Below are 27559 nucleotides of genomic sequence, written 5' to 3'. Positions count from 1 at the left end.
ATGTACACGTCCCATCTCTGTGCATTTCCTATTTATAACGCCGTGAGCGGATTTGGGAGGAAAAAAAAAAAAAAAGACTTGATAGATGTGTACATCGAGGCTTGCCTATGGGGTGGGGAGGAAGGGAGAAGGTTGAAGACTGATTCCTTCTTCTCTGAATTTGAACGTGATATGCCGGTAACTCAGCCGGCACAGCGCCAAAGCTCACTGCCTCGTTCTCCATCCTCAAACGTGAAGCCGGGATCTTAGAACAGGCGTGTACAGGGCCCACGGGGGACCCACCCACACCCCACATTTAGAGGATTGTGGGGCCAGCAAGTGTGGCCCCGGAGTCTCAGCTGTGGGTGGGATTGGGGGGCATGCTTCCTGGGCGCTGAGGTCACACCCAGCTCGGGGTAAGGAAAACAGACGCAGAGACCTCTTCCCCCGCCCCCGACCCCCGCCCCGCGAAAGGAAATTCATTTCCATTGATCTGAACTTTCCCTTGCCGTAAGGTTTTGGGTGGTGGTTGTTGCCCCAGGCAACAGGAAGAGCGTTTTGGGGTTTTTTGTTGTTGTTGTTGTTGGTTTTTTTTTTTTTTTTTTTTTTGGCGTACTGCGTCTTACTGTCCCTCCTCCATGAATGAATGACGACATTCAGAACAGTGACAAGGATGCAGTGGGAAACTCTCACCCAAGCGTGCGGGGGGGGGGGGCGGGGGGAGGGTGTCTAATTTTAGCTACCCCTCCCCCACTGCCTGGCCTTCACCTGGCCCAGGCTCCCTCGGGCTCCTCCCTCTCCGAGCCACAACCTCAAATGCAGACCCCTCCCACAGGGGGCTGCTGTCCACACCCAAACCCTTAGCCTTGCAGGCTCTACAGAGGGGCAGCCTCGGCATCAGGAAGGGTGGGGGGCTGGGGACGGGGGAGAGGGAGGGAGGGAGGCTCAGGTGCTGGCATGTGAGAATAACTACCCAGGAGCTACTTGGAGGGTGGGCTGCAAGGACGCGGCGAGGCCTCTATAATGACTGTCAAACCCCGCCCAAGTTCCCTGCGCAAGTGTGCAATTAAGACAGGATTTCTCAATCTCAGATCTATGGACATTTGGGGCTGGATCATTTTTGGTCCTGGGGGCCACCTTGAGCACCCTGCCGTGTTGAGCAGCATCCCTAACCTCCATCCACTTGATGCCAGTAGCACCCTCCCCAAACTGTGACGACCAAAAATGCCTCTAAACATTGCCAAGTGTCTCCTGGGGGGAGGGGGGAGGGCAAAATTATCCCCACTTGAAAGCCACTGGTTTAAAAGCATAGAGCCCATTGTGTTGACTAAGTTATAAGACCCTGGAATCTTATGTCCAAAAGGTATTATATAAAGATCATTTCTAGTCCAACTTTTTAGTTTGCAGATGGAGATAGTGAAGCTGGGAGGGGTGAGTGGGGGAGTCTCCCGTGCCTCAGGGTAGACCCCAATTCAGTCTCATTCCGCAGTTCCTGCTGCTCCCAGACAGCCCAGCTCCTAAACCACCATTTAGGGTGCTGCCCGCCACCCCCATCCTGCCCCCAGCTCCTCAGAAAAATAAAAAACAAAACTTGTGTTTTGTGCTTAGTAAGAATTACGACCCCAACTTCCAGCCCCAGTCTCTTTCCACACTGCCTCCATTAGCCCTGGGGTAAGCAGGTTGTCAGGACTTGCTTCTTTATCAGGGGATAAAGGGGCGGGGCAGGTAGCCTGGAGAAAGTAGAGGGGGGTTGAGGTCGACCAGGTCCTATTTGAAAGTGTCAGTCCCAGGCGGGTGGCTTACTCGGTTAAGTGTCTGCCTTCTGCTCAGGTCATGAATCCGGAGTCCCGGGATCAAGTCCTGCACTGGGCTCCCTGTCAGCTGGGAGTCTGCTTCTCCCTCTGCCCTTCACCCCACTTGTGCTCGCTCTCTCTCTCTCTCAATTGAATAACATTTTAAAAAAATCTTTGGGGGCGCCTGGGTGGCTCAGTTGGTTAAGCAACTGCCTTCGGCTCAGGTCATGATCCTGGAGTCCTGGGATCGAGTCCCGCATCGGGCTCCCCGCTCGGTGGGGAGTCTGCTTCTCCCTCTGACCCTCTTCCCTCTCGTGCTATCTCTCATTCTCTCTGTCTCAAATAAATAAATAAAATCTTTAAAAAAAAAACTTTGGGAAAGAAAAAAGGTGTCAGTCCCAGCAAGGAAGCTTTAGTATAAATGAGTTTATTGCTTCCCAGGTAACTCCAACGTAAGGGCGCGATGATGAGCCCTAAGGAGAATAGACTTCAGAACTTCAAAGCGGGGGGCGGGGGGGGGCGCTGATACCTGCTGACTCAGCGCCTCACCTGGGTTCAAATTCCAGACCCACGTGGGTGTCATCAGCTCTGTACACCTCTGTTTTCTCACCTGTGACATGGGGAAACCTCACGGGGCTGGTCGCTGGTTCAGTTTAATGAAGGATGCGACACTGTTTGCATATTGATCTGAAGGGCCACACATGGGCGGGGGGGCTGTTATTACGATAACTGTCCGGTAAAACCTCCATTTGGTCCGCCTTCAGGATTCATCTCTGCTTCAAGCCAGCACCTCTCCTTGGTTCTCATGGGGACCACTGAAGCCACGCTCCGGATGGAAAATGTGGATGTGAAGGAAGAATGGCAGGACGAAGCTCTTCCCAGGTATGGCTTCTCCGTTTCCACATCGCCCGTCGCGTTGCGCGGGGGGTACCCGCTGCCCCTCTGAGCTGTGGTGTGGGGCACGCTGAGGACGGATGGGACCAGGCACATAATAAATATTTGCTGACTTTTTTAAGATTGATTCCCCACCCCCGCCCCCACCAAAGCGCCGCAAATGCTCCATTCCCACGCTATTTCAAGAGTTGTGAACATTCACCTACAACCATCTCGTGGACTATGACATTCTTACGGGTGTTCCCACGAATCCGGGTGATAGCACATTTTTCCCCGTGGCAGCCAGAGGGATCTTGTCTTACTCCTGCCTAAAACTCCTGGGGCACATGCCCACCCCAAGGAAAATCCGGTGTTCAGCCTCCCCTCCTTCTTCAACCTCTCTCCCACCACATCCCTGTCATGTCCCTCCAGTTCTAGAAGCTTCCTTCCCATTCCTTCCCCAGGCCCGGCCGGCGCTGACTGTCAGACTTCGCACCGGCTGCTCCCTCTGCCTGGAATGCCCTGCCCAGACACCCAGGCTTCCCTCGCTTCCTTCGGGTCTCTGCCCACAAGCCTCCCTCTCAGGGAGGGCCTCTTGGCCCCACTCATTACCCCTTCCCTCAGTCCCTGAATTGTTTCTTCCTGAACAGCGGCCCCCAAAGACGTCCACCTCCGAATTCCTGTCCCCTGCCAATGTCCCCCTCCACGGCAAAGCCGCTCTGCAAATGTGATGAAGCTAAGGACCTCACAATGGGGAGAGATGACCCTGAGTTATCCAGATGGGGCCCCCGTGTCACCGAAAGGGTCCTTCCCGAAGTTCGAAGGGAGGATCTGTTTCTATCCCTTTCCCAGATTCTCCCTTAGAGCTTCCAGAAGGAACCGGCCCTGCCCACACCTTGCCTTCAGCCCCATGAAACCGGTTTTGGACTCACTTCTGGCCTCCAGAATTGTAAGAGAATAAATATGTGCTGTTTTAAGCCACTGTGTGGTGATTTGTTACAGTAGCCATGGGAGACTCTGCTACGAGTCTAATACTCCGAATGTTTCACATATTTATCTTGTATATCATCTGTTTTCTCCACCAAATGGACCCCCGCCCACCACAGTAGGGGCCTTTGGTTGGATCACTGTTGTATGGCAGCATGAGGACAGATCCCGGCATACAGTCGGCGCTCAATAGCTGTTGGGTGAGTGGGTGACGGTCACTGGTAGGAGTAAGAAACCGTGTAGGAGGGAAGCAGAGACACGTGCCCCCCCAGGCCTCGTGTCCCTCTGGGAGGTGTGGGGTAATGTGGTCGGCACAGGCTCCCCTAATCCGATGGCTGGACACACTGACCATCTCCGCCCTTCTTTAAGGCAAGCAGTTTACCCCAGGGGATGATGCCCAAGAGCTCTTTATAAAACCGTCTGGGAAGGACTAGCCGAAGGGAAGCGTGTGCTCACCCTGGAAAAGAGAGGGTCTCCAGCTCCAGAAAATCCCAGCCCCTGAGGGGCCGAAGTCTTCCTCATGCCTCAGTTTCCCTGTCTGTGAAGTGGGGATGTTAATCCCTCGCTCACAGAGTTGTTGGAGGAACCGGCTGAGGCCCTCAGGATGAAGCGGCTGGGGTGGGCTCACCACAGGACGCCGGCTGCCCAAACGCACGGTCCCCCTCAGATTGCTCTTCTTAGCCGCGTCTTGTTCACTCCAGCTCCCTGCCCCCGCATCCATCGCTTAGATGATAGCCCCTCTCCCAAGCCTTGTTGAGACAAAATGGGGCAGCTGCAGATGCGAATTTTAAGTGAGTTTCTCCCAGCTGCAGAGGGTCCCTCTCCGTGCTCAGTGGGCCAGTGTCTGCGGCACAGTGGCCCCGCTGTGCGGCCCTGGGGCGGGAGCCAGCCCTTTGCCGGGGCGTCTGCCTTCCTCGCTCTGCAAGAAGGGAGGGCAGCTCCGCACCTCTGTCTAGTGCCAGACAACCCACAGTTCTGTTCCTTCCAGCCCAGTGATCCCTTGCCGGAGGCATCTTCCAGCTCCCCTGGGGTGCCAGAGGGCTGGCCCGGTGCCCACAGCGCCTCCTGCCCCCACGACCTTGTACCATCTTCCTTCACCTCTGCCCCAGAGGGCAGCCTGGAGATGATGTAGCTCACTGCCTTATTTCTCCATTCATTCTCTGTAAGGCTATGCACCCACTGTATGCCAGGCCCCAAGCAAGACACTGGGGACACACGGCAAACAGGACAGACACCCTCGTGGGGCATTCAGTCTGGGGCAGAGAGAGACTTTTCCCTTATAAACTTCACAACCCAATATAAAACTGAAGCTGGGTTCGTGGTACCTGGGAGAGTGCCTGGGTGGGGTCTGACCCGGGTGGAGAGACTGGAGAGGTTGGGGAGGGTGCTGTTCCTAAGCTGTGAAGGATGAAGAAAGCTAGGGGTAGGGGCTGAGCATTCGAAGCTCAGAGAGCAGTGTGTGCAAAGGCCCTGAGGCCAGTGGGAGCAGACCGAGGGATGTAAGGAAAGCTGAGGGGGCATCTTGGCCAGTGTCTCATAGTTAAGGAGAGGCAAGTACAGGGTTAGACAGATGTCTGACTGGTGCCTCAGCCTGCCCTTCCCTCCACAAGCAAGCGGCCGTGGGTTTTGTTTGTAACTTTTTATTCCGATGTAGTTCCAAACTTAGAAAAAAAATTACAAGAATGGTATAAGGCATATCTGTAAACTTTTCCCCAGATTTGCCAGTTAACATTTCACTCCCTTTGCTTTGTCATTCCCTCCCCCATCTCTCCCTCCCTCCTGTGTCTCTCCCCTCTCTATGTCTCTCTGTCTCTGCCTTCCTCCTCTGTGTCTCTCTGCCCCTCCCCATATATATATATATGTGTATATATGCATACACACACACACACACACACACACACACACACACACACACACACATAGACTCAGTTCCCGTTTGTTTCTCTCCATCCCTGCACAGGGCACGCCAGTGCGGTCTCTCCCCTGAACACACGCACATGAGCTGATTTTGGGTGGCACACACCTCAACAGTCCCCAAAAACGTGTGCGGCCGCGGCGGGTTCAGGGCACAAAGTGGTGGAGGGCTCTGAGCAGCCTAAGCATCGCTGCCCCTCCTCAGCTCTGCCCTTCTCCGTCCCGTGCTCTAGGCGTGCCGGCTCCTCTCTTCTGGTCTCCTCCTCCTCTGTCCAGTCTGCTTGGGCTGCCAAAACGGGATTCCACCGACACTTACGCTCTCACCATCCTAGAGGCCGGCAAGTCAGGTCAGGGGCCCGGCAGGGCTGGGCTCGGTGAAGGCTCTCTCCCAGGCTTGTAGACGGCTACCCTCTGGCTGTGGCCTTTCCTCCACGCTTATGTGCACAGAGATCACTCCTGTCTCTCTTTCTTACAAAGCACAGCCCTATGGGATCAAGGCCTTCTTATGACCTCATTTAACCTTTATTGCTTCTTAAAGGCCCATCTCCAAATCATATTGGAGGTTGGTCCTCCAATATATGAATGTGGCGGGGGGACACGATTCAGTCTGTAACATCCTCTTTGCAAAGATCTGACTGCTGGGAGTGGAGTTGGGGTGGGGGGGCGGAGCTGTGGTGCCACCCGGGGCCTTGGGACCCTCCCCGGGGCTGTGGTGCTGGGGGAATCAGAGGCGGGCGAAGGGACAGAGGTGTCGCACATTGCAGAGAAGGCACAACAACACATCTGTCTGGGCATCTAAAAACCACCAAAGTGGCCAAGAAAGAACGGTTTAGGCCTCTCTGGATCTCTTGGCTGGGCTTTGGGGGTGTCATACTGCAAAGCCCCAGCACTGCTGGCCCAGTTTCCAGGCTCGAGCCTTGGAAAAGCCTCCCTCTACCCAGAAAGAGATTGTGTGGTTGCGTGCACCAGAAGCGGCCTTGGGCAGGCAGAGACAGAGACTGGCCAGCCCCGGAGGGGAGACTGAGGCAGCAGCGCCCAAGTTTGATACCCTCGAAGTCCTGAAGCACAGGCTTGGCGGGGGTGGGGGGGGTGGGGGTGGAGCATGGTCAAAGTTCATTCCCAATCCCCTCGTCTCACACCATGGGAAACTGAAGCCAGAGGCTGGAGCGTGAGGGTAGACTTGGAGCCAGGAGCCCCCCGTTAGGCCAGCACTGTTGCAGCCGCAGAGCTGCTCCAGATCAACAGATGCTCCCACTGGTGCCCCCCACCACTCTCGGGATGCACCTTCACTCATCTGTCTGTCCTTCTACCAGCCACTTCTCTGAGGGCCAGGCCCATGACTCACCAAAGCAAGATAGGAAGAGGCACGTCCTAGCAGGAAGCAAGCAGTTAGAGAAAGCAGGAAGCAGCACTCAAGACAGAGGGCTGAGATGTGCAAAGGCACTGGGGCAAAGGGGGCCTGGGCACGGTAGGGAACATAGCCAGCAGAAATGGGGCTGAAGGGCTCCCAGACGCCACGTCCTAGAGGGGTGCCCGGGTGAGAGATCTGGATTCCACACTGCGCGCTGCACGAGACAACACAGATGTATTCTTGCACAATTCTGGAGGCTAGAAGTCCAAAATCGAGGCGTCAGCAGGGCCCTGCTCCCTCTAAAGGAGACACTCCTGCCCCCCTCTCCCAGCTTCCGGGGCGGCCCGCAGTCCCGGGCGTTCCCTGGCTTGGGGACACGTCCCTGCAGTCTCTGCCTCATCCTCACGTGGCTCCATCCCCGTGTCTGCATCCCCATTCCCTTGTTCTCATCCCCACGCCACTCATTGGATTTAGGGCCCCGTTAATCCAGGATGGCCTCTTGTACCTTAATTACATCTGCAGTGGCCTTATTTCCAATAGGTCACGGTCCAAGTACTGGGAGCTAGGACTTGAGTTATCTTTTGGGGGCACAGACTTCAACCCGCACGGAAAGATGAAGCCACGCCGGGCGCCTCGCCTATAGAGGAAAGCCCACTTCTCACGGGGCTTGCCCGTTGCAGGCCGAGCAAGCCTGCAGGGAGCCCTCCGGATCTACTCTGAGTTTAGGGACAGGCTTCAGCACCGCACAGTATGAGCTCTTCCTGGGACTTGGGGAAATAGCAGTTTTCAGCTGGTAGGGTGGGATTTGCCCGGCTGATGTCCCAGGCCCGGGGCTCCTCCTCCGAGGAGCGTGGAGTCCTGCCGAGTCGGCTTCTCCAGGTCAGCATGAGCTCGAACATCATCATCCAACAACCGTTGTGTGCTGGGGGCTCTGCCAGGTGCCTCGGCCTCACAACTTCCTCCCGCCCCCAGGAGAGCTCCCTCCCCCCTCCTCCACCCCTCCCCCCACCCTCCATCCCCTCCCCCACCCTCCATCCCCTCCCCCCTCCTCCATCCCCTCCCCCCACCCTGCAGCCCCTCCCCCATTCTCCATCCCCTCCCCCCCTCCCAACCATCTGCTTTCTGATCTGTTCCTAGGACTCTCCAAGCTCATTCCAACCTCAGAGGCTCTGCCCAAATGGAATGCCCTTCTGCCAGTCTTCCCATGCTGCCAGCCTCCTGCTTGCAGGTCCCCACTCAAAAGTCACCTCCTCAAAGAGGCCTTCCCTGACTGCCCACAACTGCGCCTCCCCTCCTTCCCCTTCTTCTGGCTTATTTTCTTTGTGTCGAGTATCACCATCGGCTTCCTTCATCTATTGGTTTACTCCGTTGTTATATTTCTCCCCTCTGGTATCAGTCAGGGTCCCTGCAAAGAACAAAACCAATAGTTTTTCATTTTATATATATGATATATATTATTAATCATATTTTATGTTAAAAAATCATACTAATTATATAATATGTCATATTATATATTTACATAGAAATTATTTGGGTCACCTGGGTGGCTCGGTTGGTGAAGCATCTGCCTGGGGCTCAGGTTATGATCCGAGGATCCTGGGATCCAGTCCTGCACTGGGCTCCTGGCTCAGCGGGGAGCCTGCTTCTCCCTCTGCCTGCCACTCCCCCTGCTTGTGTTCCCTCTCTGTTAAATACATAAATTAAGAATCTTTAAAAAAAAGAAATTATTTGTTGGTGTTACTGTATTTATTAATTTACACATACTTTTTTAATATATATTATACAATTATTGTACTTTTGTGTTATACATACAATTATGTGCAATTACATATAATTGTATATAATTATAGATATCTTTTACATGTATATATAGAATATATTATATACTTTTCTATATCATTTTGTACATGAGTTTATTTATTTTGAGAGAGTAAGCAGGGCGAGGGCAGAGGGAGAGGGAGAATCTCAAGCCGACTCTGTGCTCAGCGCAGATCTCACGACCCTGAGATCATGACCTGAGCCACAATCAAGAGTCTGACTGAGCTGCCCAGGCGCCCCGAGTAGGTTATTTTCCACGCACAGGACTTAATCCAAGGCAGCGGCTCACACCCCGCGGGGACGGGGACGGGCGGGTCTGAAATGCATGGGGCAGGCTGTGGTGACACCACTGGCCGGAGGCAGAGTGGCTTCCTCCTCTGGGAGACCTGGATGCCTTTCGGCGGCAGGAGACCCACATTGTCGCCTATAGTGTCTTCTTAGCGTCCCAGGATTGTGGATGTCCGTCTACCAAACACCTTGACAGCAGCACCTGGATGGTGTTTGATCGACTAACCGTGGCTGGGGATCTGTCCTCACTCTGCACGGAATGGGGATGTAGCCCAGAGCCCCAACACCCAACGTGCATTTGTTAACGGAATGAAAAAGGAGGTGCTAGTTCTGTTCCCATTTTACAGAGGAGGGAAACCGGCTCAGAGCAGGAAGGGTACCACCCACGTGCGTTGCACTGCAACGTGGCAGAGCGGGAGTGTGCTTCCAGGCTCTCTCAGACATGCACTCTACCTCCCTGGGGCCTCAGTTTCCCCGCCTGCGCCGAGCAGCTGGATGCTTTCCCCACCTTGACGTTTCAGCTGCGGCCGGGCCACATTCCACTTGGTTGTGACCAACAGAGGATTTACGTGGACCCGTCCAGGGTTGGGAAGCTGAATCACATCCTGATAGGAACCAGACAGCCCGGGCTGCAAAACAGCGCAGCTTCCTTCTGGTGGGGGAGGGGGGAGATGGTGGCAGGACAGGGGGTCCAGAGGACCCCTGGCTGGACAGAGGACCGGGCGCCCAGGCCCATGGATTTTTCCGGTGTCCCACTGGGGTCGGTGCACGTGTGCTGAACGGGCACAAGGGGGCGGCAGAGAGCAATGACTGGCATCAACTCGCCACGGGGCGGTTCCGACTCCCCGACTCCCCTCCTCCCAGGGAGTCCCAAGGCCAGCCTCAGTTTCCTCCTCTGTGCAGTGGGCTCCTCCCTGCCTGCCAGGGGTGCTGTGAGGAGCAAGTAAGATCATGCCATGAACATCCCGAGCCGGCACGCAGCGAGTGCCCTGCCCATGGGGTAAGTTAGATTCCAGACCAGGAATTGCAGCCGGAGACAGCGATGGGCACCTGGCAGGCAGTGGACATGCCGGAAGGAGCCAGAGCAACATTCCAGCACCCAGGGCAGCAGGAGTGGCCCACAGTCCGCTCCTGGTGCGTGGCTGCCACTCACAGAGGGCAGGTCCGTGGTTGAAGAAAAGACAGAAATCCAAAGTTTTTGTGTCACGTCTCTGATTTGACAGCAAACCTAAAATGTTTTTAAATACTGCGTGGGCGGGACAAAACTAGAGGTGGTGCCTCCGCCGTCGGTCTGGAGTTTGGGGTAACCTGGCAGGTGGCGGGTGTGTTTCCTGGGCTCCGGGGCCCTGGACTCCTTCATGAGTCACCCATGTTGAGAGGCCCAGACAACAGGGAGCAGTAGGGACATGAAACAGGCCTGGACGTTGGCTTGTCAGCCCCGTCTACCTCTTCTGACTTTATTCCAAGCTTGTTTTTCTTTTAACTGAGGGAAAATTCCCAGAGCTTAAAAGCAACGGTCTTAAGTGCACCACTCAGTGGCATTTGGTACATTTACAATGTTGTGCAGCCCCCACCTCTATCTAGTTCCAGAACATTCCATCACCCCAAAATGAGACCTCGTCCCCCTCGGCAGCCACTTGTTACCCCATTTCCCCACCCCCGGCCCCCGCGAGCCCCCTTCCCGTCTGCGGATGAGCCCGTTCTGGACGTGTCACCCACGTGGACTCACACCCCATGTGGCCTTCCGTGTCCGGTTCCCTCCCTGAGCGTCGTGGGCTCGGGGTCCGTCCCCGGGCCAGTGCGTGTGGGCGCCTCACTCCTGCTCGTGGTCGATGTGTCGCAATCTGTCGATGGACACTTGGAGTGTTTCCACGTTTTGGCTGCTGTGAATCATGTCGCTATGAACACGGGGGTGTGAGCTTTTGTGTGGACATGTGTCTTCACTTCCTGTGGACCTGTTCAGTGGGGACCTTTGAGCTACATGGGAGCAGAGTGAGGTCCCGTTCTTCCCTTACCCCCCAGACCCTCCACTGCGCCTGGGGGGTAGTGGTTGCTCAACGAACACTGGATGTTAATGAGTGGAAGGAAGGGGAGCAGAGGAAGAAGGGCATCAGCCCTGAGAGGAACAGAGGCAGCGAGGGAATGAATGGTTTTCAAAGGAAAGGAAAACGCATTCCATCACTCCATCCCCTCCTCTCCTGAACATCTCCCCATTCAGCCCTGCTGGCACTGCTGGGTCACAGGGGTGAATTAGCGCTTTTCCGAGTCAGCACACCCTGAGCTAGAGCGCTCTGCAAAAGTTCTGCCTCGTTGACTATTTCCCGGGAGCAAAGGAGCTGGAGCATCTGGGTCAAACCCAGGCAGCGTGAGCTTTCGCTCCCAAAAGTGGCCTGGGCATTGCCAGAAAAAAAGAAAGTCTTATTTTGCAAATCCATGCTCAGGCAAGGATTAAAGGGGGACAAATGCATAGTTGGCAGTTGGCAGCATTATTTAAAAAAACAAAACTTTTGGGGCGCCTGGGTGGCTCAGTCGGTTAAGCGTCTGCCTTCGGCTCGGGTCGTGATCCCGGGGTCCTAGGATCGAGCCCCGCATCGGGCTCCCTGCTCTGCGGGAAGCCTGCTTCTCCCTCTCCCACTCCCCCTGCTTGTGTTCCCTCTCTTGCTATATTTCTCCCTGTCAAATAAATAAATAAAATCCTAAAAACAAAACAAAAAAACAAAACTGTACCTTTTAGAAGTTTTAGATTTACAGGGGCACCTGGGTGGCTCAGTCGGTTGAGTATCCAACTCTCTTGATTTTGGCTCAGGTCATGGTCTCAGGGTCAGAAGATCAAGCCCTGAATCGGGCTCCATGCTTAGTGGGGAGTCTGCTTCTCTCTCTCTCCCTCTGCTTCTCACCCCCCACCCATGTCTCTCTCTAAAAAAAAAAAAAAAAAGGTAAATAAATAAAGAAGTTTTAGAATTACAGAAAATTTTCGAGAATATTACAGAAAGTTTCCGTATGTTCTGCATTCAGCTTGTCCTATGATTAACATCTTATATTAGAAGATGTTCATCTGTTACAATTAATAGACCCATGTTGAAACATTCTCAGCAAAGTCCACAATCTATTCTGATTTCCTCAGTTTCCCCCCATGTCCCTTTTCTGTCCCAGGCTCCCACGTGACACAGAGTCGTCATGTCTCCTTGGGCTCCTCCGGGCTGGGACAGTTTCTCAGACTTCCCTGGTGTTTGATGCCCCTTGACAGTGGCGCGGAGGACGGGGAAGGGGTTTTGTAGGAAGCCCCTTCCTTGGATTTGTCTGGGGTTTTTCTCATGGTGAGGCCGGGGGGATGGGTTTTGGGAGGAAGACCCCCAAGTCAAGTGCCCTTCCCCTGATGCCATCTCAGGGGCGGAGGACGTGCCATCACCATGGCTTGTCACTGAGGACGTTGGCCTCGGTCCCCTGGCTGAGGTGGGCGGTCAGGTGTCTCCACTGCTTGGTCACTCACTTCCCCTCTGCATGCTGGGGCTGGGGAGGGACACTCTGTAAGCCCACGCTTACAGAGAAGGGAATCCTTCTCTGTCTCCTTGACGGCAGAGAAATCGACATACATTATTTGGAATGCTTCTGCACAGAAAATTTGTCTCTTCTCCCTGTTTATTCATTCATTTATTTACATCTTTATGGACTCATAAAATGTGTGTTGTTGCTCGAACCGTTCCGGCATTGGCCACGGAGAGCTCTTTTGGTTGATCACTGTGTTTTCTTGACATCTTCTTGCAGCATTTAGTAGCCAAAATTCATCAGAGACCAAACTCTGCTGGGCCACCCCTGAAAAGTACTGCATATATTCCAAAGTGAAACTGTGTGACACAGTACTGCATGAGACCCTCCTTCTCTCTGGGCTTTGGCTTTCTGCATCCAAAAGGAGGAAAGAACAGCTTAATATCCACGAGACCATCTGAAGGGAGCCCTCCGGCACTGATGTGTTATGATTTTCTGTGCCGACGAGCAGGTGTGTTTTGTCCCAGTGACTCCCCAGAACTAACCAAGTCTTGTTGCTGTTTGTTTGCTCCCTGCGCTCCGGTGGCTGATGTCTGCGCTTGGCCGGGTCTGCAGGCCACTCCCGGAAGAGACGGGGATGGACCCACTTGGCAGCCCCACGGAAGACACGTCCTGTAAGTGTCCGCTTCAGTGTGCAGAAATGGGCGCATTGTTTCCAGATCTCGCTCTGCCTGAGGCTGAGACTATAGACATGTCAAAGGCCGTGTGCCTCCTGGGTGGAGTGTCAGGGAAGGGGGTTGTTCTGCTCTGAAGCCTGGAGGGAAAGCAGCCAGGGTGAGTGAGAGACATGTGGGCCCAGTCACGAAGCTGGCTGGTGGTGTTGCTATGTGTCCTTGAGCCAGTTGCTCAGCCTTTCTGTGCCTCCGAGTCCTCATCTATTAAATACAGGTAGTGAGCTTCCTGCTGAAGGGGGCATGCAAGGACTTAATGAGGTGACATGTATAAAGTGCCCAGGGGTTGCCAGGCACAAAGTTAGCCCCGGGAAGGCTCTGCTGCCCTAAACACTCAGGAGGGCTCAGGGCTCCAAGGTCCCAGAGGAGCTGCCCTGAACATGTGTTGTTCTCCATGGCATCTCCTCAGAGTCCTGCTGGGGGCCCCCCTTCTGCCTGCATTTCCCCCTTGTGGCTCATCACAGTGCCCACCCTTTCTGAGAAAAGAGTGACCAGAGAGGGACAGCCACATCCTTGACATCACACAGCACTAAGAGAGGGGTGAATCAATCCCCTTTGGACCCCTGTTTCCTACTTCTGTACAGTGAAGAATGTGTAATAACAGTACCCCACTTCCTAGGTGTGGCTGGTTTAATAACAGCCCCCAGAGATATTCAAATCCTAAACCTGGAATCTGCGAATGTCCCCTCACATGGCCAAAAGGACTTTGCAAAAGAGATTTATTGAGTTAAGGAGATGGAGAAGACATGGTGGTGAATTTTATGTGTCCACTTGGCTGGGACACAGTACCCAGAGACGGGATCAAGAAATATTCTAGGTATTCCTGTTGAGAGTCACCTTTTTGATGAGATTAACATTTAAATGAGTAGTAGACTCTGAGTAAAGCAGATTGCACTCCATAATGTGGGTGGGCCGCATCTAATCAGTCGAGGGCCATTAAAAGGAAGAAGACTCAGGTGTGGTTCATCCTGGGGCAAACCCTCTTCAGCTGTGAACATGTGACACCGGACAGGTTATCTGCTTCCAACATATGATGGTGGGACAGGCATGGGATAGACATTACCTCTGCCTTGCTTCCCTGCTGGGGAGAAGTGTTGTGCAGACACCCCCATGCTCCCTCTCACCATGCCATGACCTGCAGCTCTACCCCCTCAGGGAGAGGGAGCCCTGCTTCTGCCAAGCACCCCTGACTCACCACTCCCCACCCACTGTGCTGCCCTCGCCAGCCAAGTGGTCCTGGCAGTCACCACCTCAGTGTCCCCATCTGTAAAGTGGGTGACGTGCCTTGCCACACCAGGTCATGGTGAGATCTAGAAATCACGCCATTTACCTCCTCATGTCTCACGAAGCAGTCGCCTCTGACCCGTGGCTTAGGGCCGGAGAAAGTCAAAGAAAATAAAAAGTGAGGAGCTGGTGCGTGTAATTGTGGATTGATGAATGTCTCCATCTGGTGGGAGAGGGGCAGGGCTCTCCCCCCGGCTCTTTATTTTGTCCTCACCGTCCGCCGATGAAACTGGAGGTGACTTCCCAAGGTCTCTGGAAGAGTAGCCTCTTTCCCTCAAGCTGGCTTGGGGCAGCAGGGGGGCGCTTTCCTCGCAGGGAAAGTAACCTCCATCACCCCCGAGGGGCCAGCTCTGCTCAGCCCGCTGTGGGATCAGCTCTAACCTCTTGAGGGCAGCCCCGGGGCAGGGAGGGAAGCCACTTTTTACAAGGAGACCAGAGTCCCAGCTCGGAGCGTCCAGGAGAAAGCAGTTCAAACCATGAGGCATGCCCACCCTGACCAGCTCCCGAGAGATCCAGAAGGACCTGCACCCTCTGTGCCTCAGTTTGCTCACCTGGTAAAGGGGATAATAACAGAACTTGCCTCGCATGGATATTGCAAACACGAAAGCACTTCGCAGAGGGCCGGGCCCATGTGGCGTGGTGTCAGTTATTAAAGAGGCGAACATACGGAGAGGTGAAAAGTAGCCCGGGGGGCGTTCTCTGCCGCCCGTATCCAGAGGCAACAGTGATCAGATACAGGCGGGTCCGGAGCCAGGTAGGGTGCCCGGGGGGGGCTCACCCTGTGTGAGTCCCATCTGGCAGATGGTAAAAGTAAGTCAAGCTTAGAGAGTCAAGGTGTCTGCAGGGTGAGAGGTTCCAACATTGAACCCCTGCCTGCCCCGAAGGATGGCCTTTGACTTCTCACCATTCACATGATGGAGCGAAGCTCTCACCGGGTCAGGAAACAACGGGGAGGGGACCAAGAAAGAACCAGCGAAGGTGATTTTGTCTCATTTTCCCCTTCTCCACACAGCCCCTCCCAACACGTTGAACTTCAACGGAGCTCATCGGAAGCGGAAGACACTGGTCGCCCCGGAGATCAACATCTCCCTGGACCAGAGCGAGGGTTCCCTGCTGTCTGATGACTTTCTGGACACCCCCGACGACCTGGACATCAACGTGGACGACATCGAGACCCCCGACGAGACCGACTCGCTGGAGTTTCTGGGGAACGGCAATGAGCTGGAGTGGGAAGGTGAGGCCCAGGGGCTCAGGTGGGGCAGGGGCTCCGACCCAGGGCGCACAGAGCAGCCCTGAGAGCACCCGTCCCCTGCTGCGACGCCGCATGCATTCTTCTTGTGGACTTGAGGGTTTTTCTGGGGGGACGTGGCTTTCACATGGTTCTCAAAGGTGACCGGGTCCAAAGTGAAGTGCCTCCAATGCTTGCACAGGTGTGTGGGGAACATTTGTGCAGAAGCAGGTCCTGACTGAGATGCGGGGCGGGTGGCAGGGATACGGCGGGGGAGGTGGCGCCCGTCCCCACGCGCGGCCCTCGGGAAGACAGACTCTGGACAATAAAACACAGGTGCACAAGCTCGTTGCCACTGGTCGTCGGTGCTAAGAGGAAAGTGGGGTGAGGGGTTGGGACAGGGCAGGGCGTGGGGGGCCTCACCTGAGGGGCGGTCCTGCCCCAGGGGTCACGGGGCCATGTCTGGGGATGTCTGCGGCTGTCACACTGGGGGTGCTCCTGGCATCGACGGGGGGGGCAGGAGGCCTGCTCAGCGCCGCCCCACCCCCACCCCGGCACCCAGGACGCTCCGAGTTTTCTGCGGTGCCGAGAAGGAGAAGGATTTGTTTGTTTTAAAAAGATTTTATGTATTGGGGCGCCTGGGTGGCTCAGTCATTAAGTGTCTGCCTTCGGCTCAGGTCACGATCCCGGGGTCCTGGGCTCCCTGCTCGGCGGGAAGCCTGCTTCTCCCTCTCCAGCTCCCCCTGCTTGTGTTCCTGCTCTCACTATGTCTCTTTGTCAAATAAATAAATACATAAATAAAGATTTTATGTATTTATTTGACAGAAAGAGAGAAAGAACAGGAGCAGGGGGGAGGGGCAGCGGCAGAGGGAGAAGCAGGCTCCCCGCCGAGCAGGGAGCCCGAGGCGGGGCTCGACCCCGGGACCCTGGGATCGTGACCTGAGCCGAAGGCAGACGCCTCACCGACTGAGCCACTCAGGCGCCCCTGGTGTTACCCTGGTGTTACCTCTTTAGGTGTTTGCTGGAATTCAGCCATGAAGCCACCTGGCCCTGGGCTTCCCTGAGCTGGGGGTTTCCATCGCTGATCCGATTTCCCTGCGTGTTCAGAGGCTCTGGGTCCAAAACCAACAGGGTGCTCTGGGAGGCCAGCAAACGGGAGGCCCCGGAGGGCTCACTGGAGAAGGTGGCATTTGAGCTGGGCCATGAAGGGAGAGTAGGAGGGGCAAATGGACCAGCAGGGCCTCCAGGCAGGGAGAAGCGCATAGCCAGGTGTCACAGGAGGAAGATGAGGCTCACACGCCCACAGACAGCAGGGGAGAGGGGTACCGGGCGGGAGGCTGGGACAAAACGTCTGGACTCAGGCGTCCCTTCCGCTCGCCCTGGCCTGCTTCCAGATGACACCCCCGTGGCCGCCGCCAAGAACATGCCCGGGGACAGCGCAGACCTGTTTGGGGATGGTGCTGCGGAGGATGGCGGTGCCACCAATGGGCGCCTGTGGAGGACAGTGATCATTGGAGAACAAGAACACCGAATTGACCTGCACATGATCCGGCCCTACATGAGGGTAGTGACCCACGGAGGTGAGAACGCACCCATCGGGCTCCCCCTGGCTCCCGCCAGCCAACTGGAGGTCGTCAGAGGCCCTCTGTGAACCTCAGTCTCTTCATCTGAGCCACAGGGATGTTAGGTCCTGATCCCTGGGAGGCAGGGGCAGGCATGGACCGGCTGGGCGCACACAGGGGTGCCTGCGAGGGTGGCCGGACAGCCCAGGGGTTTGCTGACTCCCCCAGCCAAGGCGCTGCGACTCAGAGCTGGACCCTCTGGGAAGGGGCCTCGCTGGCGAAGAGGTGGGCGCTTGGGCCAGAGCACGGGCCAGCTCAGAGCGCCAGCCACTCCCTGGCCGCCTCTCCCCAGGGTACTATGGCGAAGGTCTCAACGCCATCATCGTGTTTGCTGCCTGCTTCCTCCCGGACAGCAGCTCCCCCGACTACCACTACATCATGGAGAACCTCTTCCTGTAAGTGGCCCGCCCCGCCCCGCCCCACGCCCACGGTTCTCTCGGCTGCAAGAACCGCCCATCCTCACCCCCGGCCACGGGCCAAGCGCGTGGTCCGTGAAGGCGCGGTCCACACTCGGCACGACCCGGGGGCAAGGGGGGGCAGGCAGGTGCAGCACCGGAGACTCGGGGAGGTTGCGTCACCTGGCCGGGGACACCCTGCTACGGTTGTGTTATGACGGAGACAGACACTACACCTGGAGGGTAACAGAGAGGGCTCCGTAAACCGTGATCACTCCTGTGTTTGTTAGTAGGAAGATTTCCCTCTTACCCGGTGGGGCTGGGGTGCCGGGTGGTTCAGAGGATGACCGGTCAGAGCAGGAAGAGGCCCCAGAGAGCAGGGAACCCCCATCCCCCCCACTTACGGAGGGGAAGTAGAGGCTGAGACAGAGGAAAGGATTTTTCTAAAATTGCTCAGGGAGAGTTGGGGCAGGGACGGACCCCAGACCCCCTCATGTCCAGTACAGTGGACTGTCCACTGGGGGGGGTGCGTGTTCCCCAGCTGGATCTGGGGCTGTGAGATCCACCTGTCAGGATTCACGGAGACGCTGGATGAGGTCGTGCCTATAAAACACGTGGTGCCTAATAAGTGCTCCATAAAATAGTAACTGCTGCTATGGTTATGCCCACTGACACTGATTTGGGGTGGGCTGGGCTCTACATGCACCCCACCCCGAGTGGGCCAGGACGCCCCCCCACCCCGCACCTAAGCAGGTGCCACAGGTGTTCAGTCGCGGGGACTGGGGCTGCCTAACTCTGGCCCTCCCGCCGCCCCCCCCCCCCCCCCCCCCGTCTCCCGCACCCGTGACCAGGTACGTCATCAGCAGTCTGGAACTGCTGGTGGCCGAGGATTACATGATCGTCTACCTGAACGGAGCCACGCCCCGGCGGAGGATGCCCGGCATCGGCTGGCTGAAGAAGTGTTACCAGATGATCGACAGGAGGTGCGTGCGTGGGGCGGGGCCGCTGGGGGTTCAAGGGCCCCGGGACCCCTGGAAGGCGGCGTGGTGGTCAGCCCACCAACCGATGACCGCAGATGGGCGGTTTGAAACCCACAGGCATGTTTGCTGTCCCCCCTCAGGAGGCCAGAAGCCGAGGAGCGGGGTGTGGGCAGGGCCGGTTCCTTCTGAGGCCGTGAGGGGGGGAGTCTGTTCCCCGTGTCTCCCGGCTCCTGGGGGTCGTCGGCCGTCCTCGGCGTCCCTCGCCCCATCCCTGCCTCCGTGGTCACGTGGCCTGTGCTCGTGTGTCTCTGTCCAGACCCCCCCTCTTTATAAGGACCCCAGCGATTGGATTAGGGCTGACCCTGCCCCGGTGTGACCTCGTTTTAGTGAAATACATCTGCGATGACCTTATTTTCCAACGTCCCGTTCTGAGGTCTGGGGGGGGGTCAGGACTACAACATAGGAATTTGGGGGGAGATGCAGTGCGACATGACCACAGCTGGCGGTCAGAACCAGGGCGCCCCGGGAGGTCTTCCAGGAATGCGAGGCAGCATGGCCACACAGGCGAGAGCTCAGACTCCGAATGAGGTGGCAGCGGGACTAGACGTCAGGGTGGCCGCCCACAGACTCCGCGATGGGGCCCAGCTTCGCAGCCCCTTCTCCTCCCTGGAGACTGGAGACGAGCTCAGGGGGCAGGGGCGCCCGCTGGGAGCACAGGGGAGGCGGCCCCTGGTAGCTCCTCCCTCCCGGGGGCTTGCTTCCTCTGCTTCCCCCGCAGATTGCGGAAAAACCTGAAGTCCCTCATCATCGTGCACCCCTCCTGGTTCATCCGCACGGTGCTGGCCATCTCCCGTCCCTTCATCAGGTAAGGACGCTGTGCCCTGTGCCCTGTGCCCTATGCCGGCCCTCCTCCCGGGTTGTGTGCGTCTCCTGTTTTAATCTGTATTTTGCAGCATCTCCACCATGAATATGTATTGTTGCTTTGTTATTTTTTTAAGGTTTTATTTATTTATTTGTCAGAGAGAGAGCACAAGCATGGGGAGCATCAGGCAGAGGGAGAGGGAGAAGCAGGCTGCCCGCTGAGCAGGGAGCCTGATGTGGGACTCGATCCCAGGACCCTGGGAACATGACCTGAGCCGAAGGCAGTCACTTAACCGACTGAGCCACCCAGGCATCCCTGTGTTGTTGCTTTAAACCATTTTCAATCCCATGTGTTGTTATTAAGGGACTAACACAGGAAAAATACTAGCAAGCAGCCCTCCCATAGTAAATGCTGGATACCTTTTCACGTTTACAACCACGACCTGAGTGGCTGATGCTGTCGCGAACCCATTTCACAGAGGAGGGAACTGGGGCTCAGAAGGGTCAAGGGACTCAGCCAGGGTCATGCAGCCAGGTAGCTAGGCCACCACAGTCCCCCCAGAAGTGAGCCCAGCTCTGTCCACTCCAGCATCTGGGTGGGGACCCTGAGGATGCCAGGAGGGTCTGAGCCCCTCCCAGCAATAATGTCACGAGCCGTGTGTGTTGGGGGTCCTCGAGACCACCCTCAGCTGTGACGATTCACTGGAAGGACTCACAGAACTCAGAGAAGCTGTTACTGTTTGCTACAGGGGAAGGATGCAGATCGAAGGTGGCAAAGGACAAAGGGGTCCCCTCCCACGGACTGGTTGCAAAAGCCCTCAGTTGTCTCTATGATGATGTGTAAGAACAACAGAGGAATTTACCATCAAGCAGCAAGCTCATTTTGCTCTCCAAGGTTTTCACAGGGGTTTAGCCACACGGGGATGGAGTAGCCAAGCGGCCGACCTTAGCTTCTGTCTTCGGGCGACCCAGAGGTCACACTGATGGGATGTGCCCAAGACGCCCACCAGAGGTCACATCCTTAACACGGACTATGCGGCAGGGCTCAAGGCCCAAGTACCCAGGGCACTCAGCAGGCAGGGCATTCCAAGTGCTTACCGGCCACCTCCCACGAGCATCAGGAACCCGTTATTTTTTTTTTTTTCTTTGCAATGGGTGGGGTTTGAGCACTTCAACCCGCTGGGTTAATCCTTTACTGCGCGATATAAAAGTGCCCGATATACAGATCAAGTAAAACAAAATTAGTCGTGTGAAACGCCCTAGTCGATCACATAAACCCGATATTTAATTTAATATGATTCAAAGCATTGAATCGAATCAAGATCCTTCAAGGGGGTGCCTGGCTGGCTTGAGCGGTAGAGCGCACGCCCAGCTCTTGATCTCAGGGTCTTAAGGTTGAGCCCCACGTGGGGTGTAGAGATTGCTTACATAAATAAACCTAAAAAAAAAAAAAATCCTTCACGTCCACATTCCCAGTTAATGATGTGTGATGAGCTTGAGGGAAGGTCGACCCTCCGAAAGGATCACGCTCTCAGCGTGAACAATTTGCAAGGAGGTGACCTCAGCCCGTCTGAGTTCAGGGACTTGGCAGCACCTTAAAACATTTGCATACTAGTAAAATCAGGGGAGTCTGTATGCTCATCACGGGCTGTGTGTGTTAACGATGGACCCCCTGGGCTAAACGGTGAGCACGCACCCCAGCCGAACAGGAGCGCACTCTGCTGTCCTCAGTACCCCCCAACCGGCAGCTGACATTTGCCTCGAATGCAGATAACTCTCTCACCCGTGACTGCTTTCCCACGAGCGAATTTTGAGGGTCTCATTTTGAGCTTTCAAAGCAAAAGAAAGAAGCAGGAGAGAAAAGTGAGTGTCCCCATTTACAAGCCGAGGAAAGCGGAGACCATTGTGGGTCCCCGGCGGCCCCGGGGGTGTGATTACAACTCAAGACGAGGCCACTTTGTCCTGTGATGATCAGAAGGCTGGGGATGCCCCTCGCCCCAGTGAGTTCTGCCTCCCAGGACCCCCCCTCCCCGCCTGCCACTGTGAGACAGGAAGCTGGCCCCACAGGCAGACAGAGCCTTGTCACCGTGGAGATTCGGGCATTGGTGTCCGAGGACCGGCATGCTGGGCATCACCAGGTGGTGGCAGCAGGTGCGGGCTCTGCACACCCTAAAATCCTTTCTAACAAATCAGCTCGGTCCACCCTGCAAGCCCTCCAGGCCGGACGTACTCAGGTAGTGGAGACAGGATTCCAGCCTGTCTGTCTGAGGCTCACTCCCTGCCCGCGGGCCCTTCTCATGACAACAGGAGGGAGACCTCGGGCTCCAAGAATAACTGGGTGTTTTTTTTTCCTTCTTATTTAAAAAAGAGTGGTTTGAACTGCATGAAAGCAGTTGGCGCAGCTCATTCCGCTGCACACGGCTGCTTTGTGACTCTCCGCGGGGAACGTCTGTCATGCCTAATCAGTTACGAGCGGCCTTCTGCCGAGCGCCGGCTTGCTTTTTCCCTAATGGACACTGTGAACCGTGTAATTCATCATGTGTCTCCCTTTGCATCGGCTGCTAGAAAGCCGGAGCCGAATTTTCATCTCATCTCCAAAAATAGATAGGAAACGCCTTAGCACACTTTTGTAGATGTTGGGCTCTCTCTTATGTTGTTGTTGTTGTTTTACTGTTACTCGATTATTCTATTATTTTCTGTAGTGCTGTATTCTCCAGACCTTCTGTCTGTCATTTAGAAACATTATTTGACCTTGAAAGAAAGCGTATTTTGCATGTCACCAAACTTAGTTTAATTAAATTAAAAAAAAAAAAAAAAAAACAGTAACCATGAGTTCAAAGCAGCAGCTGGTGACAAAGCTCAGCAGGGACCCTTCCCTTGACCCCGGGTGCTGCTCTGTCCACCCTCACGAGGGCCACGGGTAGAGGCTAGCCGGGCAGGGACGGAGGTTTGATGGAAGGTGCTCAGGGCATCCCTGTCGGCCAGCACACCTTCCAGGCTTAGCCCGCAGACCTCTCCCGCCTTCTCCTCCTGCCAGCGTCAAGTTCATCAACAAGATCCAGTACGTGCACAGCTTGGAAGATCTGGAGCAGCTCATCCCCATGGAACATGTGCAAATCCCAGAGTGCGTGCTTCAGTAAGTGTCCCTCGTGGCGTGCGACTGTCCCCCGCCCCCATCCCCCACACCACCCCTCCCCGGGCCCCACCCCTCCCCTCTCGGATGCCTGGGGAACCAGACATGAGCGGGAACCGCAGAGCAGAGGGAAACGCAGTGAAACACGCACATGTGAGATTAGAGGGTAAGAGGGCCACCAAGCCCCGGCCCACAGCTTGTTTTATCGATCAAGTTTTATTGGCACACAGCCACGCCCATCCATGGACGGATCCACTAGGGCTGCTTCTGAGCTACATCTGAATTGAGTAGCTGTGGCTGAAACTGGCCTACACGAAGTGGAAAATATTTACTCTCTAGCCTTTTGTAAGAAAACGGCCCTGATGGAGGGGCATGCTTTCTAATGGCTGTGTGCAATTTCTGGTGCTGAATCAGGCCCCCCAAAACATCTGCTGAGTGGTATCTACCAGATGCTGGCATGAGACCGTTTCTCCGTTCCCAAGCGGAAAGAGCCCCCGGGCAGCACACAGACCGGGGAAGCAGGGCCGTGTCTGATGCGTTTTACTTTCTGTCTTCCAGGTACGAAGAGGAAAGGCTCAAGGCCAGGAGAGAGAGGTCTGTGCAGAGGGGCCGTCGCATCAGGGCCGCTTCAGGGCTGGGGCTGGGTGGGGCCCACAGTCGGGGGGGGCAGCTGGTGGCTTCCGCTCAGCAGGGACCAATGGCATCCACACACACGGCCGTGTTGCGGGCTTTGAATCGGACGAGGGTTCTAACCTGGTCTCCCCCACTGAATCCCAGAGTGATGTTAGGCGAGTAAAAAGTTCAGTTACGTGAGAGATCAAGACAATGGGACCCATTTAGCAAAAACGGTGGCTCGTAGTAATCATGATAAAATTAAGTTGTCCCTTGATAGAGAGGACACAAGCTCCACCCTCACCCCGGACAGACCCAGAAATGCCCCTTCACTAGCTTTCTGGCTCAATTTTCATCAGTGGTATAACCACGAATGGCGGTCACAGGGACCTCGGGGGTATTCCAGGCCCGCCCCACCCCCCAGAGCGGGGCAGGGCCAGGATTCCTGACAGCATCTTACAGCCTGGGGATCCAAGGCTCAGAGAGGGCAAGGCACCTGCCCAAGGCCACACAGCAAGTCTGGGAAAGGGTTGGGGCTTTCCGTCATTGCCAGGCCCTGTGCCTGCCTCAGGGGAAACAGGTGGATAAGAGGGTCGTGGTCCAGAGGGCTCCTCGAATGGCAAAGGAGAGGGACACCTCACCAAGTAAGGAGAGCGGGTCCTGCGGCAGGGTGGGTGACGTGGGCGGATGAGCCACATAAGGAGCAGAGGGTGTGGCAGCCTCGCACCGTGTCCTTCAGTAATGACGAGCCGAGGGCCGCACAGAGGGAGGCCCAGGGCAGGCTGACGCACCGGCCCGAGCCTTCTCCTCTACCCTCCCTCCCTCCCCCTCTGCCTTCCATCCTGTCTTTCACTCTCTTTTAATGTTTTATTGTGGTAAAATACACGCAACATAAAATTCACCATGTCTGTCCCTCTGTCTCCCCGGATGGTGCCCCACCGGCCTCCCAAGCCTTAGCTGTGGAGGGAACAGAGACCGGCCCCGAGAGCCGGAGTCAGGGCACAGGGCGACAGCGTCCGCACAAGGAGGGCCGCCGGACAAAGGCACGAGGTGTCAGGGATGACCAGCTGAGACAAATGTTCGGGGTCTCTCCTTCCTCCCCCGTCCTGCCCTCACTCACGCCCCCTTCCCCACGGCCGCCTCTGCTGTCAGTAACCCCGGGGGGCATCTCTGCGCCCTCGGGGCCCGTCCGGGGGCAGCGAGACCCCGTCCGTGCTGCCCTCAGAGGCCACAGTGGGCCACGCTGGCTCACCACCCTCGCTGTCTCCCTGTGTCCCCAGCGCCAGGCCGCAGCCAGAGTTCGTCCTGCCCAGGTCCGAGGAGAAGCCAGAGGCGGCACCGGCGGAGGGCAGGTGGGTGTGCGGGTGACCACGGGCGAGGCTGCCGAGCCCCTGAACGGCCGGTAAGAGCGACCACGGCGCCGTCATGACGGGGACTGAGAAAGCGGTGGGAATGGCCAGCGTGATGCCGGCTCCGTCATGAGTGCTCGGGATCGGGGTCCCTCTTCCCTCCACCCCGGGCCGTCCCCACGGGGACACCGCAGAGGCCAGCAGTTCCACTGAAACCGTCGGGGTGCCTGGCCGGCTCAGTCAGTACACAGTGGGACTCTTGATCTCAGGGCTGTCAGTTTGAGCCCCACGCTGGGCTGAGAGAGGACGTCAAAAAAAATAGTCTTTAAAAATAAATAAACTATCAGTTGATAAAATGTAAAAGTCCGCTCCTGTCCGGCTGGGCTGCCTGCCTGCCTGGGGCCGTGGGCCAAGCCGCTGGGTGGCCGGTCCCAGCCCCCCCCCTCTTCTCCGGGGGCTATTCTACGGAAGTGAAATTCACATGCAACAAACCGTTTTTTAAGCGCACTTTCCGGGGGCCTTTAGGACACTGGCAAAGCTGGGCATCCTGCACCACTCTCTAGGTCCAGAACGTCACCCCAGAAGGGACCCCATACCCGTTAAGCCGTTGCTCCCTCCCCTCCTCCGCTTTTCTTTCTTCACACCCAGCAAGTCCTCTGGCGCCTCGCCCTGGGATGGGTGGAAAACACAGCCCGGCTCCGGCCCTCTCCCCATCATCCACCTCTGCCCTGCCCTGCCCGCCTCCTGCATCTGACCCTCCTCATAGCCTCTGTCTCCTGCCCTCCCGCGACCCAGAGGCCCAGGGCTGCCCGGACCATGAGCAACCTCGGTGGTCTCGGCCCGTCGTCGCTGGACCCCGCCTGCTCACTGGTTATGCAGCAGACACGCGCCAGCCCTTACTTGTAACAGATGAAGATGAAGCCGTGTCGGCCCCTGCTGGGGCTCTCGGCCAAAAGCCAGGGCTCCCCAGATAGACAAATCATGCTAAGACGTCTCTCTTCCACAGATCTGCGCCAGGTACAGAAGATCAGGAGACGAGGTGAGTGGGACGCAGAGCCATCTCAGTGCCTGATTTTCCAGATGTCCCACGTGGAGCCTGCCGCATGAGAACCGCCCCACGATCCACTGTCTGGGGAGTCAGAGAGGCATCGGCTACCGGGACTCCAGGGTCTCCTCTGTGGCAGGCAGCCTGTTCCTGCACAACTCCAGGGGGCGCCAGTGCCATGAGGCCCCGGAGCTAAGCCACATGGTGGCCCTGACTGAGACACTAGCCTGGAGCCAGGCCCCATAAAGCCCAGCTATTTATTTTTATTTTTAATTTTAAGTAGCCTCCACGCCCAACACGGGGCTTGAACTCACAACCCTGAGACCAAGAGTCATGTGCTTTACGGACTGAGCCGGCCAGGGGCCCCCAGCCCGGGCTGTATTACTCAGCCACGGGTACACCGTTTGCCCACGGCCTGTCTCAGGGTCCCCATCTGTTCCCGATGCCAGGAAAGCCTGTGTGTTGGGGGGTCATGGAGACCACCCTCAGGTTCAGGTTTGCTGGACGGACCCACAGAACTCGACAAAGGTGTTGTACTTACAGTTGTGGCTTGTTGGGGTTTTTTTAGAATTTTTTTTTAAAGATTTCATTTGTCAGAGAGACAGAGAGCGCACACAAGCAGGGGGAGCAGCAGAGGGAGAAGCAGACTCCCCACTGAGCGGGGAGCCCGATGTGGGACTCGATCCCGGGACTCCCGGATCATGACCCGAGCCGACGCAGACGCTTAACGACCGAGCCACCCAGGCGCCCCAAGTGTCTGACTCTTGATTTCGGCTCAGGTCACGATCTCAGGGTCTTGGGATTGAGCCCCACATCGGGCTCCTCGCTCAGCATAGAGTCTGCTTCTCCCTGTCCCTCCTGCTCTGCTCCTCCCCTCCCTCTCTCTCTCTAAAAATGAATAAGTAAAATCTTTAAAAATAAAATAATGAAAGACACAAAAGAAGATACTGTAGGAAGCAACGGATGGATGGACGGACAGACAGATGTGTAGGTAAATAGATGGCGGATGGGGGGACGAAGGACAGGGGGCTGCTTTGAAGCTTCCTTCGGGTCTGACTGGAGGCGCCAGCCCCAGGGCCGATTCTGCTACAGCACGGAGGGAGTGGTCCCCTTCAGAACCACACCTGGAAGGTGGGTGGCAGGCAGCAGGTACCCCTCTTGCTGCTGAAGACCCCCAAAGCCGGATTAGGTCATGCTCTTGGATTCCACACAGGGATGCATTCCCCGCTTGCTTTAAAAACAGTAACAATGACCTGACCTGTGTTTATTCCTCTCTAGCCTGTCCTGAGGTGACAAGAATACAGAGAAGGACAAGAAAGAAGATTCTAGATGCCAAGAAATCTCTGTCAGACGCCCTCCGGCCCTGGACCTCATCCCCCCCTCATCCTGAGTCCCCGTCTTCGGAGGATGCCAGTCTCCTCCATCCCTCTCTGAAACCCAGCCTCCTTTTTAGCTGCTTGAAAATGTTTTGTTTTGTTTTGTTTTGTTTTAAACAACGCGGTATTAGTGTGTTCCAGAAAAGGACCCAGTCCTCAGCCCTCCGCCCTTCCACGCTCAGGAGCTCATGGCCAAGAAGAGCAAGAAGCTCAGGGCATGGCCCGGGTGTCCTTGATGGCTTCAGAGACCCCCTCCCACTGCACAAAGTCCTGATTCAAGACCCTTCTCTTGCTTGTCACCTGGCCCCCTTTGGAGCCACCAATGCCCACCGGCTCCCTGGCCGGATCTGGATCTGTTCTTGTGCCTTTTCTCCTAGAAGAGCCCCTGCTGCTCTGGGCATCCGGCCTGGAGTCTCAGCCCCCGACCTGTGCCGTGCCCCCCGGGAACCTCCCA

General features: G+C 56.2%; 1 protein-coding gene across 1 annotated transcript; it reads left to right on the top strand.

Moving 5' to 3' along the window:
- ATCAY (ATCAY kinesin light chain interacting caytaxin) lies at positions 1-27079 on the top strand. The gene is made up of 13 exons (XM_088023547.1): positions 1-112; positions 2537-2654; positions 13105-13163; positions 15517-15738; positions 17127-17312; positions 17647-17749; positions 18601-18732; positions 19508-19594; positions 22628-22726; positions 23282-23317; positions 24616-24687; positions 25691-25723; positions 27008-27079. Exons 1-13 carry the CDS (start codon positions 1-3, stop codon positions 27015-27017), a joined length of 1269 nt encoding a protein of 422 aa, XP_087879673.1. The 3' UTR covers positions 27018-27079.
- The last annotated feature ends 480 nt before the right edge of the window (positions 27080-27559 follow it).

Source organism: Eumetopias jubatus, unplaced genomic scaffold, assembly GCF_037043125.1.
Source record: "Eumetopias jubatus isolate StellerSeaLion01/CBP00866 unplaced genomic scaffold, mEumJub1_p1.0 scaffold_1, whole genome shotgun sequence".
Taxonomy (NCBI): domain Eukaryota; kingdom Metazoa; phylum Chordata; class Mammalia; order Carnivora; family Otariidae; genus Eumetopias; species Eumetopias jubatus.
This window is presented reverse-complemented; position numbering and strand designations above follow the sequence as displayed.